General features: G+C 33.7%; 2 protein-coding genes and 1 long non-coding RNA gene across 7 annotated transcripts; 2 read left to right on the forward strand and 1 right to left on the reverse strand.

The window, feature by feature from the left end:
- Nucleotides 1–722: 722 nt before the first annotated feature.
- Nucleotides 723–17,199, reverse strand: LOC136782102 (SUN domain-containing ossification factor). Of its 5 annotated transcripts, XM_066741278.1 has the most exons (9): nt 17,015–17,199; nt 16,450–16,630; nt 16,262–16,380; nt 4,781–4,943; nt 4,467–4,616; nt 4,088–4,307; nt 3,463–3,875; nt 1,600–3,105; nt 723–1,245 (listed from the first exon to the last, which is right to left on the reverse strand). In XM_066741278.1, the coding sequence occupies exons 1-9, from the start codon at nt 17,074–17,076 to the stop codon at nt 736–738; spliced, it is 3,324 nt and encodes a 1,107-aa protein (XP_066597375.1). In that variant the 5' UTR covers nt 17,077–17,199; the 3' UTR covers nt 723–735. The 5 variants fall into 5 exon arrangements, with proteins under 5 accessions (XP_066597375.1, XP_066597378.1, XP_066597379.1 ...); XM_066741281.1 differs by lacking the exons at nt 16,262–16,380; nt 16,450–16,630; nt 17,015–17,199 and adding exons at nt 5,468–5,682; nt 12,149–12,493; XM_066741282.1 differs by lacking the exons at nt 16,262–16,380; nt 16,450–16,630; nt 17,015–17,199 and adding exons at nt 5,468–5,708; nt 12,149–12,493.
- On the forward strand, nt 8,111–11,127 carry LOC136782118 (uncharacterized). Its single transcript, XM_066741305.1, has 3 exons — nt 8,111–8,457; nt 8,700–8,870; nt 9,725–11,127. The coding sequence occupies exons 1-3, from the start codon at nt 8,365–8,367 to the stop codon at nt 9,926–9,928; spliced, it is 468 nt and encodes a 155-aa protein (XP_066597402.1). The 5' UTR covers nt 8,111–8,364; the 3' UTR covers nt 9,929–11,127.
- A 1,232-nt stretch (nt 17,200–18,431) lies between the features above and the next one.
- On the forward strand, nt 18,432–19,441 carry LOC136782257 (uncharacterized). Its single transcript, XR_010824099.1, has 3 exons — nt 18,432–18,544; nt 18,636–18,807; nt 18,900–19,441. It is a non-coding gene; the product is annotated as an uncharacterized lncRNA (long non-coding RNA).
- Nucleotides 19,442–19,871: the final 430 nt, after the last annotated feature.

Raw genomic sequence — 19,871 nt, forward strand, 5'->3', positions numbered from 1 at the left:
TAAGACCCGCTCAGAACGTCCGCAAGATTTTTATCAAAGAGGGGCATGGTTTAAACGTCCCTCAGATTCATGAAAATTTATAATATTAATATTTACATTGTTCAATTTTAACCAGAATCAATATATCAAAATTATATTATAGAATATAGATATCACTTGAATTACTTTTAAGAACATACAAACCAATAGAAGAAGTATTCTTCTTTCATCTTGGTCAAAATATCTATAATACGTTTTACGCATCATTTTCCTTAATTACAATTATTTTCCTATAAATGCTTAAGACAGTTAGAACTTTGGAGTATAGGTAGTTAGGGCTAAATCATTAAAAAAATAAATATTATTTAAACTCCATCAATGAAGATATTCCTCTGGTAGGCAAATCGGAGTCACTAGAAATCACGTTCAGTACACTCTTATCAAGAGATACGGTAGTCTTTTCCTCTTTTTTCTTTTTTATATGTTCCTCTATAATTAAATTATCATGTCACAGCAATCCGTGAGACTATCCTGCTTAGCTCAGCTACTGCAGGCCTTTATAGGAAAATGATTGCAAATGACAAACAAAAAACAGTAACCAAATTTATAGATAATTCTGGCACTGATGAAAAAAGACTGCTCTTTCTATTTAATTAATTTTCACTTGAAAATACTTCAAATGCTATCTATATTCTATAAAACAATTTTATCGCGGCGATTCTGGCTTAAACTAAACGATGTAAATGTTAATTTATATTAAATATTTTCATGAATTTGAGTAATGTTTAAATTATGCCCCACCTTGATAAAAATCTTTGGTCTCCTATTCTTTGCTTTCTTTATTTTCATATGACTAACGAAATTCACAGCGCTTTTTCTACGAACTGAACTGGAGTTAGTCGTTTTTGACTGGTTTTGAGTGGTGAGATTACTTGTCCTTCGACAGTAGGATAGTATAAACATGACTAAAATCACCTCAAGACAAATTAGAAGAGCATGCTGACCTATGGCTGAGATTTTACTCCGCCAGCTGTCCCTATCATCTAAAAGGGACTCGACAGACTTCGATAGAATGGCTATTTCTTCTCGCAAAATTGTCAACTCTTCGTTTCTTTTTCCTTCCCTTTCATCTCCCCTTCGTGATTCTTCGCCCATTGCAGTCAAAGCTCGCTCCAACATTCTTTGCATCTCTTCTACTTGCTTTTTGTACCTACGACTCAGTTCTTCCAAATATTGACCGCTTAATGACATATTTCTCTCAAGGGCCTAAAAAAATGAACCACAAATATAACGCATTAAAACAACAGTAAGATTTTCGTAAAGAATTTTAATGCCAATAACCAAAAGGTTACTCCCTTTCATAATTATATAGTTAGAAAAAATCTTACTACATATCGCACAATTATAATGGCTTAAATTAGACCAACTGAAAATAGTTAGTTTTAATGATACGTTAAGAAATAAGTAATCATAAAAAATAGCAACGAGCAAAAACTAGAACTAACATGCAATATGCCGTTTATTTTAGTGTTGTATTACGAAAGTGCAATTTACTTCATGATTTTGCAATTGAAAACTGACGAGTCAGTATATCGTAGGTAAGTAAAGGTGGTTTTATACCTTGATTCTGTTGGATAACCTGAGAAAAACAGATTCTTTCTGTTGCGGAGTAGCACTTGCAGTAGGTTGAGCAATGGAGGCACTCGTGGAATGGCCATTTTGGAGAGTAGCATCGTTCTCAAGGTCCTTCAAATCGGAGAACAGAGAATCCAAAGCAAAGTCTACAGCTTCTTGTTTTCCTTTGTCTGGTTCAGCCTTAGCTTCGCTTTTCAGTTTCCTGAATTCATCCTCCAATTTAGTTTCAATCTTGCCTTTTATTTCGGTCTTCGGTCTTGTTTCAGCCTCCATAGACTCAGCCGGGTTGCTGACGTTCACAGATGTTTCCTGGATTTCCATAGCCAAAGGAAGAACGGAAGCAGTTGCATCCACCGTCGAATCTGTACTTATACTATGACTGCCCTCTTCTGGTACTTTTGTTATTGGAGTCTTGGTGTTTACGCTCAGCGACGGAGAGGACGTTGCTGATGATGTCTCAGACTGAATCGCTTCTTCAGCAGACTCTTTATTAGGCTCCTGTATGGGGACTGAAGATTCTTTTTTGACTTCCTCCTTACTCAGCGTTTTGGTTGGTTTGATTTGCAACGTTGATCGTTCAGTAGTCGAAGTTTCGATAACTGATGCAATTACTTTAACCTTAGACTCATTATCGACCTTATTGTCTGTCTCTATTTTCGTTTCTAAAATAGGCTCCATCTTCTCGGTAGATTCCTGTATTTTTCGTTGATTACTAGACGTTTTTAGATCAGAAACGTCCTCAATCCGAGACTGCTGAATATTTAACGAGGGATTCTTGTCCTGCTCCACTTTACTCTCACGTTTGGTATCATTTTCAAACTCAGGGGGAGTCTCTTGGCTAACGTTCAAGGTTGCTCGATTGTCCTTGGGGCTAGCAATATTACACAGAGCAAAAATGTATTCTGACTGAAAAATCGACTTGAAAAAAGATATCTGTTGATCCTTGGCGAAATCAAATTTCGTTCTTCCCTCGTCAGGTTCTTTATTTTCCAATGAGCAAATGCTCGGTAAGATGTCCTTGACGAATGGAGTTTTGATCAGCTGATCTAACTGTCGATCTCTGCAACTGATCAATTGATAAACCCTAGCAAACTTTTCGTCGCTGCAATTAGGACAATGAATATTATATCTTGGCGTGGTACAGCCAGAGTAACTCGTCTCTAATGAGTTACTGCCGTTAATTCTCCTGCGAATATCGGTCAGGTTTTTTCCATTAGACTTTACCAGTACCTCTGCTGCTTTTTTAACGATACTGAGAACAGCGTCTCTGGCACTGCCAAATAAATTTCTAGATGGCTCGCCATTTTCTATTTCTAGTGGTTCCTCCTCGTCGCTATCCTCGTCATCATCGGTGGTCACGCTCGTCTCCTGCGGTGTTTGATTCTCCGTATCAGTTTCCGTTTCCAAAACCTCAAATTCGCTTGTCCCATAAGCACGAAAAAGAGATATCGGACAGAAGTGCTCGGAGCCATAATGAGAATGCAGCTCGACCTACAAATTCATCATAATTAAATTATTGCATTATTTCAATTATTATTTCATGCAGAATTTTTCTTTCTCAATCATTCTACATCCCTTCACTTCGACTATGATAGTTATAAATTAAAAAAAAAATCGTGCAACCAGCGTATCATCACTGTTATAACCACACATAGACGTCATGATGTAACAATTTACGTTTGCGTAATACACATAGAAGGGATTAATTATCATGATTTGATTGCAGCTGTCATTCACTGTAATTTGTGGGAATTTTACTCTCTTCAATAAAGTTCAATTTAAACTCTTTTAAAAGTTGTAAATTTAAAAGCACGATAACAGCATTAAATATTTAAATGCTTCTCTAACCTTGATGAATTTACCAAAGAGATGAGGATGGAGTGGAAAGCTCTGTACATCCCTTTCGTCTTTGGCTGTAAGGTGGCCAACGGGGCTCCAATCCCTGGTAGGAAATCGGTCGCTCACGTACACAGAAAAGTCTTTTGGTGATGAGCTGAAGAGCTCGAAGTTGGCCAACTCGATTTTTTTCGCTTGGATAGCCTCGCATAGCTCCACAACGAACCAAACGCGAGTGGTGCATGTGTTGAGCATATATTCGTCCCTGGTCGATGCCAAAACGCTCTTTGCACTGCCTGCTTCAGGATTGGCAGCGACTATCTTTGCCCCGCAATCCGGGGACGCATAGTTCTTTGAACGAACTTTCATTCCCCCCAAGCCACGGCCAGAGTTCACTGGACTCTGCACCGAAACGTTTGGGTGTGCTACAATAAATAATACATCACACTTAATATAATCAGTAGCCTTCGCATACAAGCTTTGCCTGATTTAACTACATTCTAGGATACGTTATTACGTTAAAAACTGACAAAGATACAAATTAAAATAGATAACCGATAAACGATGTCCTATTAATTAAATTTTCTATCCAAGAAGAAAAATTGGAGCATTATTATCTTGTAATGTAAAAACACACTTTTCTTCTTCTCAGCTTCTTCGAGTCTTTTCTGGGCCCATTCACTGAACGATGGAATGTCCTCGTGAGGTTCAGCTGCACCGGATGTCACCAAGCCATCGAGGATTACCGCGGCTGTCGCAGCTTCATCCCTGGCTAGTTGAGCCCTGGCTGATGTGTCGTTCAATTCGGATGCTGTATCGAACGCTTCTTCAGGCTTTTCCACCTCATCACTGAACGCCTGCAAAAAGCCAAAATATTGTATAACATATACAAAAAAAATTTGTAAAATAATAAAAAAATTCTTAAAACAAATTTACACGAGACAGAAAGGCATAGAGGTGTTACAAGTATAAACTAAAGACTTACAGCGTAATTGAGTATAACGAACGGTAAGTACCTTTTGCTCAGCCCGGACTACCACAACGACTTCAGGGGCTTCGTCGCTGACAGGTTTATGCGTCACGAAATTCTCACCCTTATCATCATCGTGGACAACCTCAGACTCGTTGAGACTCTCCATGGCTTCGTCTTTAATTGTTGAATGTACCTGTAATGGCAAAAAAATATTAACATCGATATAATTATTATTATTTTACAATCACTATTTCCTAACAAAGACGACAGAATATTCATAAAAAAATGATTAAAGCTACGAGGAATCATTTTTAAATTGAAACAATATTTACGTTTAGGATTAAATCTGATTTATACCTGAATTAAATCTGATTGTTCCCCGCTATTAACAATCGATGAATTTCTGCTAGCTGATCTGGAGTGAAACTCAAGATTGATTTTTGGATCTGCCAGGCCTTGAAGTTCGGCTGCTGCAGAATCCACCATTGTCAGGACTCCTGTTTGTCCAGTGTCCGATATACTGCAAACAAAATGTAAAACACAAAAAATCAATATCTGTGTCTGGAACTTAACGATAAATACCAATTAAAATCTTGATAAGCTGCCAGTGGAAGAAAACTCAGATTGAATGAAAAGTTTGGAAGGGAACTTAACAGTAGATGTCAATTTATTTAGTAAAAAATGGGAATTTCTTTATGAAGTTAAACCTGTACAAACCATGCTCATTTATATTTAACAGGATGAAAGTGCTGAAATTTTTCCACTCAGGAGCAGAAGCTGCTTATGGGAAGGATAGAAGAAAACTTACAATCTACTTTCTTCTTAGAAAATTTATACTAGGGACGTTGGAATAAACTTTCTTCGCTACTTTTATCGTTTCCATTTACTCATAAACTTTTTTGCAACACTATTTACCAAACACAGTTGTAACATTTTTACAGATTTATTAGACATATAATTTATATATACATATATTTCTTAATTAATTCAATTATTTCGAATTTCGCTGGCTCTACCGAATTAATTTAATTTAACTATTCTCACCGATAATAGTAAAGGCATGTTGGGAAACACCAGAAGACAGCAATAATTGTCAAGTAAAAAGCCACAGCTTGCAGAAGATTTTTGGACTGGATATGGATCTCTCCAGGATCCACCCAATCCAAAAGATACGAGGCCTTTAGGAATGTCCTTGACATTTCTTATCCTTCGATCAACACTCTCCCAACCTTCATCTTCGTTCAAGATCCGCTCGACATCTGATAATTCGTATTGAAAACAAATTCTTTTTACAATTATTTTTTTTTTGTTTCAATTGTTATAAATTTTATTCGCTCAAAAATTCATTATCGACCAGAATTTCCTTCTCATTGAATTTTACCATCACTCGCGAGTTCTTCACGATAAATATGGAACCGAGAAAGCCTGCTCGGTATCGTACACGATTGTTGGACGAGAAATTCCAGTTCTCCACTTGGATACTGAGAGTTTACAAGTGCAAGAAAAAAAACTTGCACCTAATAAGAATAATTCGCTAAAACGAACTTAACCCACATAAATAGTTTGAGTATCCAGTTTCAATAGGTAGACTCGTTAGGGTGCTGGGTATGAAATTTCACGAGGGAAAATCTTTTTCACGTTAAAATAAACTCATTGTTCTTTCAAAATCCTTTTGTAACGTTGTAACAAACACACGTACACTATAACAATCGTGAGATTGTTTCAGACGTGTTCCAGCAAAAACACAGTTCGTCAATAAGGTCCATTTGGAGTAAATTCAGACAAAAGTTCAACCTATTGTTTCACGTGGCAAAAACTATAAGAATAGATTATGTTTCTTATTTTGCACTACTCCACGAGTGTAAGCTTCATTTTAATAACTGTGATAAAAATATTGCACGTCAATTTTACGTTTGTGTGAAACTATAAACTAAAACTGATAAGTTATTTTAAATCAAAATATAAAAATTTATCATTTTACAATTTTTATCTATTTCTGTGTTACTAAAAAACTTTGAAAATTCTATTTAGAGATCATGAAATAAATGTATAATATTTTTAGAGGTTATTTGCTAAATTATTCTATTATATATAGTAACAATTTTCAATAATGAATTTATCCCTCTTATTTGTTACTGATATTTTTTAATTAAACTTCTTTTTGTTCTTTTATTTATAAATTTTGTATTGGTATAAAGTAATTCTAATTGAATAATTAAGTGAATATTATATTTGAGATAAAATTGTTAACAATTTTTTAATGGAATTATTAGGGTACTGTGAATCTTTTTTTTTTGTTATATAGTAATTAAATTATTTAATGCTGAAAGCCAACTGTATAAATTATGGCGAATTGTTTTATTAGCACAAATATTGGCAGTATTTTTGCTATTATAAGTTTGTATAAAATTTCATCTAGTAGATGAGTTTCATTGACAGACGAGTGTCCAATTTCTATTTTCTAGTCTCCAGTTTCCAGTGACTAGACGTATTGTCGCTTTAGCAGCCTAGATTCAAGTTTCCTCTAAAGTCTACCTACAGTGCCAGATTAGCAGAGAAATTTTCTCGTGTTTGGTGTTTGATTTTCCCTTTGCATCAATCAAAGGCATTGCCCTATAAATCTTGATAATCTTATCATACGTACACTTCTTGAAATATTGATTTAAAAATAATTTAATTGTAAATTAATTTCTATATTGTAATTTTTTGTTTTTCAAAGTCTTAGTTTATTAATTAATGAAAATAATTATCTGAATTTTTCACAATTCTTTCTGCAAGGTTTTTTTATGACTTTACACAAGCTGCTTTAATTTAATTTGCTGTAAATTAAATTTTCTCTGCTTTAGTCATTGATTTTCCTTTGCGTTAATTCAAGAAATTATCTTCCAAAGTTTTAATAATTAATCTCGTGTAAATTTTTTAGAATATATGCATTTAAACATTATTTAATTAAGAGTTAATTTCTATGCACTAAAATCCCTCGATTTTCAGGTTTCAGCAGATTAATTAAAGGAATTTCAATAATTTTTAAGAAACAGCATCGCAAATTTTTCCCACTATTCGCACACGTTATTTTCTCTCCATTCGCACTTGTGCGAGCTCAATTAAACGCTTCCCGACCTCACCCCAATGCTTACTTAGCTTCGCATTATTGCACGTGGGTGGCAGAATTGAAGATTCCACGTCCAGATAATACCGTGCTATTTTTATGATAATTTTATCAACTTTAATTCTCTTAACCTTGCCCCAATATTTCTTCCAATAAACAAAAGCTTCGGTTTCTGTGAAAATCCAATATAAAATTATTTGATAAGTTAAAAAAAATTAACCCCTTAAAAATTATATCAAACTCTACACATCGACATGAAAGTATCTCGTATAATTTTAAACAATAGAAAACTTTTTCAGAAAATAAATTATAGAGCTATGTATACTACCTGAAATATTTTTTATTATTCAAATTAAAAAAAATGAACAATATTAATTTTACTACTTTTCTACAAAAAATAAGAGTAAAAATATTTCATTTTTTTGTCGTTTAGAAAATAAACGTTTGAAAATTTGATGGATCTGGAGGACCGCGCCTAAGGCTGAGTAACAAGAAATTATGGCAATTGTGAATTAAACGTATTTAGCGAGAAGGAGGTGGGGACTCCCTTCTCGAATCACACGAGTCCAGACTGGCGAGTGAGTCGAGCGCTTCTGCTCTTATTTCGCCAGCTAAGAAGCTTCTCTCTCCTCTCCTTTTCTCCTCTCGCACACCAAACGGAATTCCTCCACTCTCAAATCTATCCAAAAAAAATCCAAATACAATTTCAAAACCAATTTCACCGAGCAATCCGTTCCTGCACTTGCCACGTGTACATGTGTGTGAGTGAGATTAAATTAGAATTACACAGGATCGAAGAAAAAGCTCGAAAGTTTAACATTCCACTGCCAACATGCCCGAGGACGCTGGCACCAGGTCCAACTTGCGAGAAAGACTGGGCAAGCACTTGAAGGAACCATCAATAATTTTCAAAGTCGTACAATTGGTAAGGACCGTATTTCTCTGGCTGAATTAAATTCACCACTCCTTCCACTTTATCGAAATCTCTTGTTAGCTAATTTCTGCACGATTTATCAGAATTATAAAGAAAAAGATTGATTTTTAAAGTCTCGAAAAATCGATCAATATTTTTTTTATTCAAGGGGTAATTTATTAATTAATGTGTAATTTACGAGAGTCAAACATTTGTGCAAAGTTCATTGGCTTAATTTCTCATATAAACGACAGATCCTTTGTATCATCTCGGTGGGCTTAATAGTGGAGCCATTCAACAAGATACTCCAGCGTGACATCAACATTGTTGCCCTGGTATTTACATCAGTATGTAGTTTTATATACATAAACCTGATCATCATTTTGCAACACACTTATCATCAGGAACGTTTGCCAAAATATACGGTAATTATTTATTATTGTATTATTCTTTGTCATAGGTATTAAAATTAAGCTTATTTTTAGTTGCAATAACTTTTACTCTGTAATGCTAAACAATTTTTTATAGACGAAATTTAATCCGCAGTAAAAGAATTATCGTTCTATTAAAACGTAAGAAATTTACACTCATCGAGACTAGATTCTTTCTTTTTATAAAAACTACAGGGCGCTTCAAATAATTTGCACCGTGGTTAAATTGGCCAAACCCTTGGAGATCAGGAAACACATAAACTTGTAATTTTCAAGTTTGGTTAGAATAATTTATTAAACTATGAAAAATTGATCTCTTTCTAGTAAATTTTGCTTTTTTCTACTAATCGTGTACTCGGCTATAATAATCAATGAAATAGAATCACAAAGCATCTACAAAAATTCTCTTATACACATTTTATCAACGATGCAACAATGTTTGAATAAAAAAATAAATGCAATATTTTTTTAAACACCCTGTACACGAAATAAAAAATTATAACGAGAAAACGGAGCAACAATTGACCAATAATTCTCAAAGTAACATTTATTCATCGCTATATAGATACGATCACGTCTCTATTCTACAGAATGCAACTATGTGCAACCCCCTCAACTTATAGAAGAACACGAGAGAGAGGAAGAGAGATCCTTTTATCTCACCGAAATATTACATAACACTGCAGCGGTCCAAAGCTATTTTTTATGCATTACAGTAACACCCAACCTGCATAACAAAACGCAGCGTGAAAACATTTGAAATATTTTTTAGTAGAATTTATTTAAAATTTCTATTTTTTACTTTTTTCTCAAGCAACTAAATTTTCCTATTCTCCTTTTTGTCTCAGGCTAGGAATTTTGCTATTGTCGGAGGAATTCTTTGCTGTGCCGCCGGTGCTATGGTGATCAACGATTGGAAAAGTTTTTCGCAGAATTATATTGCACGTACAATGCAAGAAGAACTCAATCAAATGGTGGCCAGCGGCGTTTTTGCAATTCTAGCCTCTATCGTCTTTTTCGTGGAAGCCTATATTTTAAACAAGAACGATTGAAAGCTCGGAGGAATGAAACCACAACAAATGTCAACATCAAACAATGAATTCCGGGGAACTCGTTTATCGCTGCTGGCGAAGAATAGAGTTTTTACAGCAGCGACAAGCTCGTTCCTCCAACAAAAGCGATTCAAGAAGTTTTGAAGAAAAAAACGTACATAAACAAAAACATAATTCAAGTCGTCGAGTTCGTTTATCGTTTCTTTTTTCTTCGCTAAACAGAAACGATTACGACGGCGCTTCAAAAGTAAACAAACATGAAATTATTTACCTCGTTCGTTAAAAATTATCGAACGATCGAAACTTTGATATTAAATGAGTGACAATTTATTTCCAGTCGCTTCGATTGTTTTGGTTAAAATTGTCATTGATCGAGCCACTTTTAGCTGAGATAACAAGAATTTTTCGATTTTCGTAAATAAAATGTGAACAGAATTTTTTAACGAGTAATCCGGTGTTTTTTTGCACGATCCAGATAAAAGATTGGATCATTCGGATCGTAAATCAGTTGAATTAAAGTTTTAACGAATTTCGTGGAAAATGGTAATTGATTGGTCGATTGATTAGCTAAGATGCGAGGAATTCCGGCTTCATCGACGAGTAGGTCGTTGCATCCTGTTTTCCTTGCTCTTAATCCACGACCTCTTCTCCGTGTCTCACGTAATCACTCAGTGTACAAATAATCTCATTCACACTCTACACGAGCGCAACCAACTTAATAATTTCAATAAATTCACCACCCAATATCCTTCATATGCCAAATTCTCACGTAATCTCCACAGCATTTCCATCGCTTGCGCAAATCCACCTACTAATCCAATTTTCACTCACAAATTTTATCCTATCCCAACCTTTGCTATGCAATTAATTTTATAATTAAAAATAATAATTGTTTGTAAAAGTGAAATTCCAAAATGTTCATTAAAAAAACATAAGCTAGAAATTTAAATATTACTGTGTATTAAAATTAGTTTGTCATTTATTCACATCATTGTTTGATAACAATTTCCATATAATTCTGGAATTTAATACTGTTTAACTAACTAAACTCACAAATTTCTGAATATATTTTGTACGTTTAAATAAACGATAGTTCAAAGTTCGACTAATGCTGTATCGACATATTATAATTATAATATTTTTATTTAAATATCTGCATGGAGAAACTTAATGTAATTATATGCCATTATAGAATATTTATATAAATCAAGTTAGATTGCTTTTGTTTTAATAAACAGCAAATTTTTAATTTTTAATGCAATTATTGTTTTTGTTTTATTAAAATTTGCGAGAATTTCCAGTAGAATAGCAGAAAGCGATAAAAATTTAATGGAGAATCTAGTTGGGAGAAAAATAAATGCGAAGAATCTGAAGAGAATGTAACAATGTATAATGAGGAATTTATGTGAAAATTGCAAAAAGTTGAACTTTTTGCATTTCTGTCTGGAAGTGGCCGTCGCACACCGTGCAAACCGGCCGGCTCTACCCACATTGAAAATTCCCTTCGCTCAAAAGGAGAGAATGTATATCACACACAACACGAGAAAAAAACCTTCCAGCACTGTGTCGTATCTCTCCAGTAAAGTATCAAACCAAACCATTCGAATAATTTCTTCTTTCGTTGTTGTGCCAGTCGATAATGAATTTTTATTTATATATAATTTAAACAGAGGAACAAAAAATGTTCAGAAACTTTATACAAAAATTATCGCGAGATTGAAAAAAGAAAAACAATTGAAAAATAGGCACGAAGCTCGATGATCAAGCTTCGAATAATAAAAGAAGAAACTTACGAAGAATAAATAATTATTTATATCCTTCCGGTCTCGCGTTAACTCAAAAAGCCACTTGTATAATTTCCCGTCGTTAAAAACATTATTTTTCCAGTCGATAATGAATTTTTGTTGCTCGCACGAATTTCCAGTAAAACGCAACGAAAAACATTCAATTTCCACACGAACATTCGAACGCAAAGTCGAAAAAAAAAAACTATTGATAAATATGCACGAGTTTCGCTGGTTCACCTATAAATTGCAGAGACCAAAATTCACGAGGAATAAATAATTATTCGCATCCTTCCGGTCTCTTACGAACTCGAAAAGCCACTTGTACAATGTCCAGTCGACGATGACTTTTTGCTCGCGCACGAATTTCGAAGGGAGCACAAAAAACGTGGAATTTTCAGAGGAAAATTCGAGCGTAAAGTTGAGAAAAAAATACCATTGATAAATAGCCACAAACTTCGCTGGTTCACAACTGTAATTTACGGACGTTGAAATTCACGATGAATAAAAATGGTTGAACCGAACTTTGGCACTGATTTTACTCGAGAAACATAGGCAATCGCAGTTCGTGGATAGACCCAGTGTTTATTTGCCGTGGGCTCGCAGGAGCTGGGAAGGTTGGGTAAGGTTAGACTGGGTAGGGCTGCGTTTTTTGCGAGAGTTGAGAGACGACAATAGAGAAGGGGGGGATGAGGAGAGAAGACAAAATTGACTGGAGAAATTGATAGGAAAATTGGACATATTTCTCGACCTTGAAACTCTACAAATCCAGCAGTCAACGGTTCCAAGTTCCAGCGTGGACTGAACCGAATGATTTTAGCCCCCGAGAACCGGCGCCCTTTGCCGTGGCACCCCCACCCCGACCGCTATCCAATCCCCTACCACGCTTTCTATCTCTTTGTATGTATTGTATATGCTGCACACGTGTGTGTGTATCACCTACTCTCCCACTTTTACTATATATATGTCAACTTTCCTCGCATCCTTACTGATAAACGGAACCTCCCCCCCCCCTCTCCAACTTTCTACAATTTCTGCCCCTTATCATTATCACTTTTCAACATCCACCCACTGAATAAACTTATCTCGCCACGCTATTGAACGAACCATTCATTAAATTGTATCTTTGGCAGAATTTGTTAACTAGTTCTGCGAGTTATTTATATTCGCAAAATATACAATATGATGCAGGATAGTGATAAGGAGTGTTTTTTTTTTGTATTCTTAATGCAAGTTTGTTGGTTGAGTTTATTGTGTAAAAATAATTGGAAAAGAGATTTTAATTAACTGGGGTAAAAAACGTGATAAGAAATAGTAGAAGGAAAGAGGTTGAGAACATACTAATAGGGAAGGTGTGGTGGGGATTACTTGTCTAAGGAATAAATAGGATGAAATTGTGTGTCTTTGATAAAAATTTCTAACTTGTTTTGCAATTATTTATATTGAAGATAGATTGATTAACAAATTGCAAAAACAATTGGGTGTATTTTTATAGTGGGGGAAATATTTTGTTTTTTCATTTTATATTTATATTTGCAAACTGAATAATTATTCAAGAATAGTGGGGTGACATTGGCTGAGCTAAGACGTAAAAAAAATAATAGAATGAAAAAAATATAGAAGACTGATGAGGGAGGTGGTGGGTATTACTTGTCTAAAGTGGAGGAATAAGTAGGGAAGTCCAGTAAGTGGCAGACACGCATTATATACAGCACGTGGTGTTTGGGTTGTTCGCAGCTTTTATTATTTTCACCCGGAAATCGATCCGGAAGCCCTACTGATTTTCCTCTTGCATCACTCTGAAATTTCAATCGACCATCCTTTCAAGTTCATTCCTAATTCTGAAATCTCATTTCCCCCTCTCACCCTTTAATACAATTTCCAGCTCATTTCCGGTTATTTTCTCTACTCTCACATTTACACAATTAATTCTGAATAATATTTTTCCCTTTTATAATTATTAAAACAGAATATCAATCAACTGCGAATAATTGAATTAAAACGATTATTAAAAAAACTCAATGTTAATTTTCAAACTAATCCAGGAACCAATCAAATAATTCTGAGCGTACGCGCGTTTTGTAAAAAAAAGGGTCGAACACAGCTTCACTCGCGAAATAAACATTCGTACTCTTTTTTCAGTAGAAAAAGGTTGATAGGGATGCTTCGGCGAACAATGACGTGTAAATATTTAGAGGTACGCGACTTTTCAGGAGCGGTGAAAGGTCAAGTCGTCAGAGACTGACACAACGGTTAAGCGAATAGTTATTAATAGAAATCCGCGATATACCGTCGACGGTTCGTCCACTGAAAACAGATAGCAACGACAAGCGCGTAGGTTGTTACGTCAAAACTGGTCAAAATCTTTGCACCAGTCATTCTGTCCAAACAATGAATTCTCTATCTCTCTCTAAGAAAAAAATAATTTGAGAAAACAAAATAAATAATTGATGGTAAAAAAATTGAGCGAATAAAAGAGAAAAAATAATACGTCGACGAATGGAAAAATTTGAATGGCAAAATTGTTAGTTCAAGTGGGATGAAAAATGGAAGGGAAAAGATATAGATACACAGGAGAGAAAGAGAAATATAGCAAAACATGAACAAAAATAAAAACAGTGAGACTTCCTGGGTAGATAACCCGGGTGAAGCAATTTGAGAACTGGTTCGTTAAAAAATTTAATTTATGCTAACGCCTCAATGGGTTTCCTGAAACTTCCCGTTTTGTTGAATGATACAAAAAAATGAAAAAAAAAAATTGTATCGTTGACCTTGAATCTCACGTGTCGCATTATCGACGCGAAAGGCATACACTGGCTGCGAAGCGAGTTTAACATTGGCCTATTCTGTCTATATATAGCACTGTAGCGTGTATCAAATCTATAAGCATAAATGAAATTGCAAACAATTTCGTAGATCGATTTTAAGCCATCAATGATGAATTATTAATTCATGCAAAATTTATAGGGTTTGCTTTCAATACAAATTATTTTAAAAAGTATAATGATCAATTTTGTTCAAATTGTGGTAATTATTAAGTCTTTGGTAATATCAATAATGTTTTTTTAAACATTCGTTGTTATTGGATTGGAATAAATTATTTGAATACAATAAAGGGGAATATAACGGCGCTAGTGACAATACAATGGTTGGTCACTAATTAAATGAATCGGTAAAACAAGACGTTCTCCTTTTACTCGTATCAATAGCAAGACATTCTTCTATTGGAATGGATACTTTATAGACATGATACTTACCACTCGAATCATTGCCTGTTGTAAGGTTCTCAGTTACATATAGTACAATTAATATATTCAGAAAACTGACCCCTCTTATAATAAACCAAATGATATATTTATCTTAATTCCTAATCTTGAAAAACGATTAAAAATTATTTTTTGTTCATCAAATTTAACCACTAGTTTGCATTTAATCGGAATTTTGTATATTAATTATTTATTCAAATTATACGCACTTTTAAATTGATAGATATTTTTAATCCAATGTCATTTTAGTCCTTTAATCTTTATAGTCAATTTCTCATTTGAATGCACAAGGTAACTAATATCAATTACTAGCTTTGATGGTTTTACTCTATAATGCGTGAGAAGTCGCACAAATACCTCCAATTATTCAGGTTTATCTACGAATAGATTAAATCTCTGAAATTTTTGTAACCACTGAATTAAATAGGTCTCTGTATAATCGGAGAATTATACAATTAGTCAGCTTATTTTGGAGCAGTTTTCAATGTTTTTGATAGAGATAAAAGAAAAAAGATAGACTTGACTACATCATTGAATCAACAGTTTTGGTTTACAATACAATTATTGACAACAGATTATTTCAACAAGAAGCAATAACTTGTTATGATGATAAAAGAGAGAATTCAGATTACACCTGTATTTCTTTGGAAAATACATTTTCTCTGAAACAATATAAGGAATGAATCGGAATCGGTTTCCATTTTTCTCAGAAATGCTAATCAGTTTCTAGGAAAGAATCCTTGAAATTCCTATAACATTATTTATAATTTAATACAAATTAGTAACATATGTCAAACAATATGCTCTTTCCTTGACTTACAATAATATTTTCGAAATTGATTTGTATGGACTAAATAACATTAACTGCGAGGTTTTTCTTTCTTCTTTTTCTCGTTTTTCTCAAATAAGTTCTATTTGCTGCTCTTTTCTTTATCTCACGACGAGTTGCACAAAGCGTCATTAGTTACATTTTGCCCGTTAAGGTACGAAATACAAAATCAAGAATGAAGCAAACAATGTTATTGTAAAGTGAGGAGACTTCTGTTTAAATTGAAGGACAATATAAAAGCATGGTATAGTTTTAAATTTGTTTCTCATATTAGAACTCATAAGATAGGGAATTGTGAATTGGAGCACCAATTTTACATTATCTTCAGAAATATTATATACATATGAGAATACACCATTGATTCTATTAGAATTACAGAAAGAATTCTAATTCATAATGGTCATATTTTAGGATTGTTCCTTACTCATTGCATGTGAACATATATGAGACTCACCCTTGTGATAAATTGGGTTGTTGAGTGAGACTCTCCATGAATATATCCAAATCTTTTTCTTTCTTTGCTTCCTCGCTGTTGAACGTTTCAAAGCTAGCAAACACAGTTGTAGCTCCATCCTTAATAAAATATCAAAGGTTAATTTACTTATTGATTACCTTCTCAGTATTAATTTGATAAAAAGTTACCTGATCAGCACTTTTCACTTTTTCCGTTTTCTTTCTTATCACAAAATCTGGTGGGCCTTTATTAGCGTCCTTGTCTATTGTAAGATTATCATAATCTGGTGTAACTGTGTTTTTATCAATAGTAAAAGTTGGTTCTTTAGCTTGAATTGTCTCTGAAGCTGTTATTAGAAACAAGAGCCCGCTGCAATATTAAACTACTTGGTTAATACAAATAGCATAGAATCATATATAAAATGAATGTTAATAGTTATGTTCTAACATGAGAAATCTCAAAGTATGAGACAAAGAATTTGTAAAGATATACAAATTGTAAAGAAATCAAGTCTTTAAAGGTATATGAATCAGTTTGAGAAAATTAAAATGGAACAATTAGAGAATTGTCTGCATCAATTTTATAATTATAGGTAAATTAATTCTGCAAAGATATATAAATCAGACTGAAAAAAGTAAAATGGAGCAATTAGAAAGTTATCTATACGGTTTATATTTGGGGAAATAGAAATTGAGCTGGTAGATTATATTTATCTCAGAGTTGTGTCAAAAGGGCAATAAACTGAAAACTAACCTAGTGGACACTATCCAAGTCAGCATTAACATCCAATAAACGCAAGTGGCGTATAACTTCATGGTTTTGCTTCAGGATTTCAAAGGTTTTGACATGTCAGTCACTGGCACCGGGAGTTTTTTCTAGCTGTTTATGGGCACATGTGAAGACCATCAGCAACCAGTGGTGCCAGAGCCAGAACTGGCGCTTTTGCAGCCACACACAACCACATATTTTGTATAAATGTGCGTTTTGGTACATGTATATACACTGTGCCAAATTGATTCGTGTACTAATACCTGTAAGATTTGGAGTAAACCATACTAGAGTAAAAATATGTGAAATTGGAATAAACTATAACAAACAGTTTAGACAACTGCAAAGAATATTTAGTATAGTCAGATATCTATAGTGTTTTGGCCATTATAGCAAGGTTGCCAAGTCCGCCATCTTGAATAGTACTACGCTCTATAGTAAGTGAATTTTGATATAAGGAATGCAGACTGCACAAAGCAGAGATGAAACGGGAGATTGCTCATGCGAGGTCCCGAGCAGCGTTGCCAAGTCCGCCATCTTGAATAGTACTACACTCTATAGTAAGTGAATTTTGATATAAGGAATGCAGACTGCACAAAGTATACTGCCAGCCAAGGTTGCCAAGTGTAGTACTTTCGGTACTACCGTAGTACCCAAAAGCGACATATCCTATAGCGTAGTACTATTTTGGGTACTACGCTATAGTCGCTGCTGATACTACTGGTCGGCGGAAATACGTCAGAGGGTAGAGACTGTAGAGGGACCGCAATATAGATATTTCTAATTACTAATTTCAAAATACATAATGCATGGTCCGTGAGCCAAGACAAATGTTAGTATATACATACCACAAGTTATAAAGTAATATAAAGAAATAAAGTGACAGTTTTAATCTTACTGACAGCTGATGTACTGATGGTATAAGTGAATAAATAAAGTGACGAAATTTGTAAAATGTACATAAAAATATTTTTTAAAAGTATATAAAGGACTGAACATTTTAGATAAGTATAACAATAAATTTTATAATATAAAATGTAAGATATAAATATTTTGTGGTACTTTGTGGGATTTTATTTCAGATTAAATTATAGTAATGTGTTTACTATGTCACTGTGCTGAGGATGGAGCTATGCAGATTTTCAAAATTAAAATAAAGGAATAGACTAAACATAATGTGGTTATTGTGTCATCGTTGAGATTCAAACTATGTTAATTGAGACGGATAATAAAATAAACGAGTGAAAAAACTGGGTAAATACAATAATAAATAAAGAAGCTGACAAATTAGATATATAATATAAAATGTAAGATATTTTATAGTTTTTTCTGGGATTTTATTTCAGATTAAATTATAGTAATGTGTTTACTATGTCACTACTGAGGATGGAGCTATGTGGATTGAACATTAAAATGAAAGGAATAGATTCACCATATTATGGTTACTGTGTCATCGCTGAGGATCAAACTGTGTTAATTGAGATGAATATTAAAATAAACAAGTCAACACATTGGGTAAATACGATACAAATAAAGAAGCTGACAGATTACATTTGTAATTTCAAATGTAAGATTTTATATAGTACTTTTTGGGATTTTGTTTCAGATTAAATTATTGTAAAGTGTTTACTATGTCAATGCTGAGAATGGAGCTATGTGGATTGAACATTAAAACAAAATGAATAGATTCACCATAATGTTGTTTCTGTGTCATCGCTGATGAGGATCAAACTGTGTTAATTGAGACAGACATTAAAATAAATGAGTCAGCATTTTGGGTAAATACAATAATAAATAAAGAAAATGACAGAATAGATATATAATATAAAATGTAAGATGTTTTATAGTACTTTGTGGGATTTTGTTTCAGATTAAATTATAGTAATGTACGTGTGTTTACTGTATCACTGCTGAGGATGAAGCTATGTGGATCGAACATTAAAAAAAAAGAATAGGTTCACCATAATGTGGTTACTGTGTCATCGCTGAGGATCAAACTGTGATAATTGAGATGAATATTAAAATAAAGAAGCTGACAGATTAGATATATAATATAACATGTTAGATATTTTACAGTACTTTGTGGGATTTTATTTAAAGTTAATATATGTAAAATAAAATTTTTGTTTTCTTTTTACAATTGTATCTATATTAATTACTATATGTTGCAATCTCTTAAAATTAAGCCTCTGCTTTTATTAGCAAACTAATAGTTCCACACGGCAGTGATGCCAGAATCAAGCTTTTAGCAACAAAAATGAAGATAAGCGCTAGCCAGCAGGAGTATAGAAAATTTAAAGGGAAGCGGTACAAACACAACTATGCCTGGAGAGCATAGGTGTGATTTGGACTTCAGGCAACATTGGCTTTAGAAGAAGAGCGACTACCGCTAACCGTGACATTTTTACGTGTTATCCGTGTGAAGTGGTGCTGCGTTTACCTAAAAACTCAAAGCAAATAAAAATGCTTTTCCTAAATTGATTTGTAATATTGATAAAATGGTCAAATGTAGCCATTAATTAATTAGATTTGGTAATAAATACAGAAAATGCGTTTTATTATAACAAATGAGTTGAGGTAAAATAAACTCAATGTTTTTATATTAATCTGTTAACAAATGCATTTTTTTATTTATTATTGAGTCCAATAAATTAATGGTTATTAAAAAAAAAATTCCTTGTAATGAAAAAAAAAATGAAAAAATTTTAAACTTCACCAAGACTCGAACACGAGCCCACCACATGACAAACGACAACCTTACCACCTGCGCTACAGCGCTCACTTGATGTACCAAGAGCAAAACAGCCTTTTAAAGACTGACTACAATTCTTTCACTAACTCG

This window comes from Prorops nasuta, unplaced genomic scaffold (assembly GCF_024137725.1).
Source record: "Prorops nasuta isolate Cenicafe-Biocafe unplaced genomic scaffold, Cenicafe_Pnas_1.2 PNAS00025, whole genome shotgun sequence".
NCBI classification, from domain to species: Eukaryota; Metazoa; Arthropoda; class Insecta; order Hymenoptera; family Bethylidae; genus Prorops; species Prorops nasuta.

Excerpts from the sequence above, each read along its gene's own strand:
- LOC136782118 (XM_066741305.1), top strand. The coding sequence starts at position 8,365 with ATGCCCGAGGACGCTGGCACCAGGTCCAACTTGCGAGAAAGACTGGGC. Across the intron at positions 8,458-8,699 it reads TTTTCAAAGTCGTACAATTG|ATCCTTTGTATCATCTCGGT; the intron begins GTAAGGACCGTA and ends TATAAACGACAG. Across the intron at positions 8,871-9,724 it reads AACGTTTGCCAAAATATACG|GCTAGGAATTTTGCTATTGT; the intron begins GTAATTATTTAT and ends TTTTTGTCTCAG.
- LOC136782102 (XM_066741278.1), bottom strand. The coding sequence starts at position 17,076 with ATGAAGTTATACGCCACTTGCGTTTATTGGATGTTAATGCTGACTTGG. Across the intron at positions 16,381-16,449 it reads AAGTGAAAAGTGCTGATCAG|GATGGAGCTACAACTGTGTT; the intron begins GTAACTTTTTAT and ends TATTTTATTAAG. Across the intron at positions 3,876-4,087 it reads AGAAGCTGAGAAGAAGAAAA|CACACCCAAACGTTTCGGTG; the intron begins GTGTGTTTTTAC and ends TATTTATTGTAG.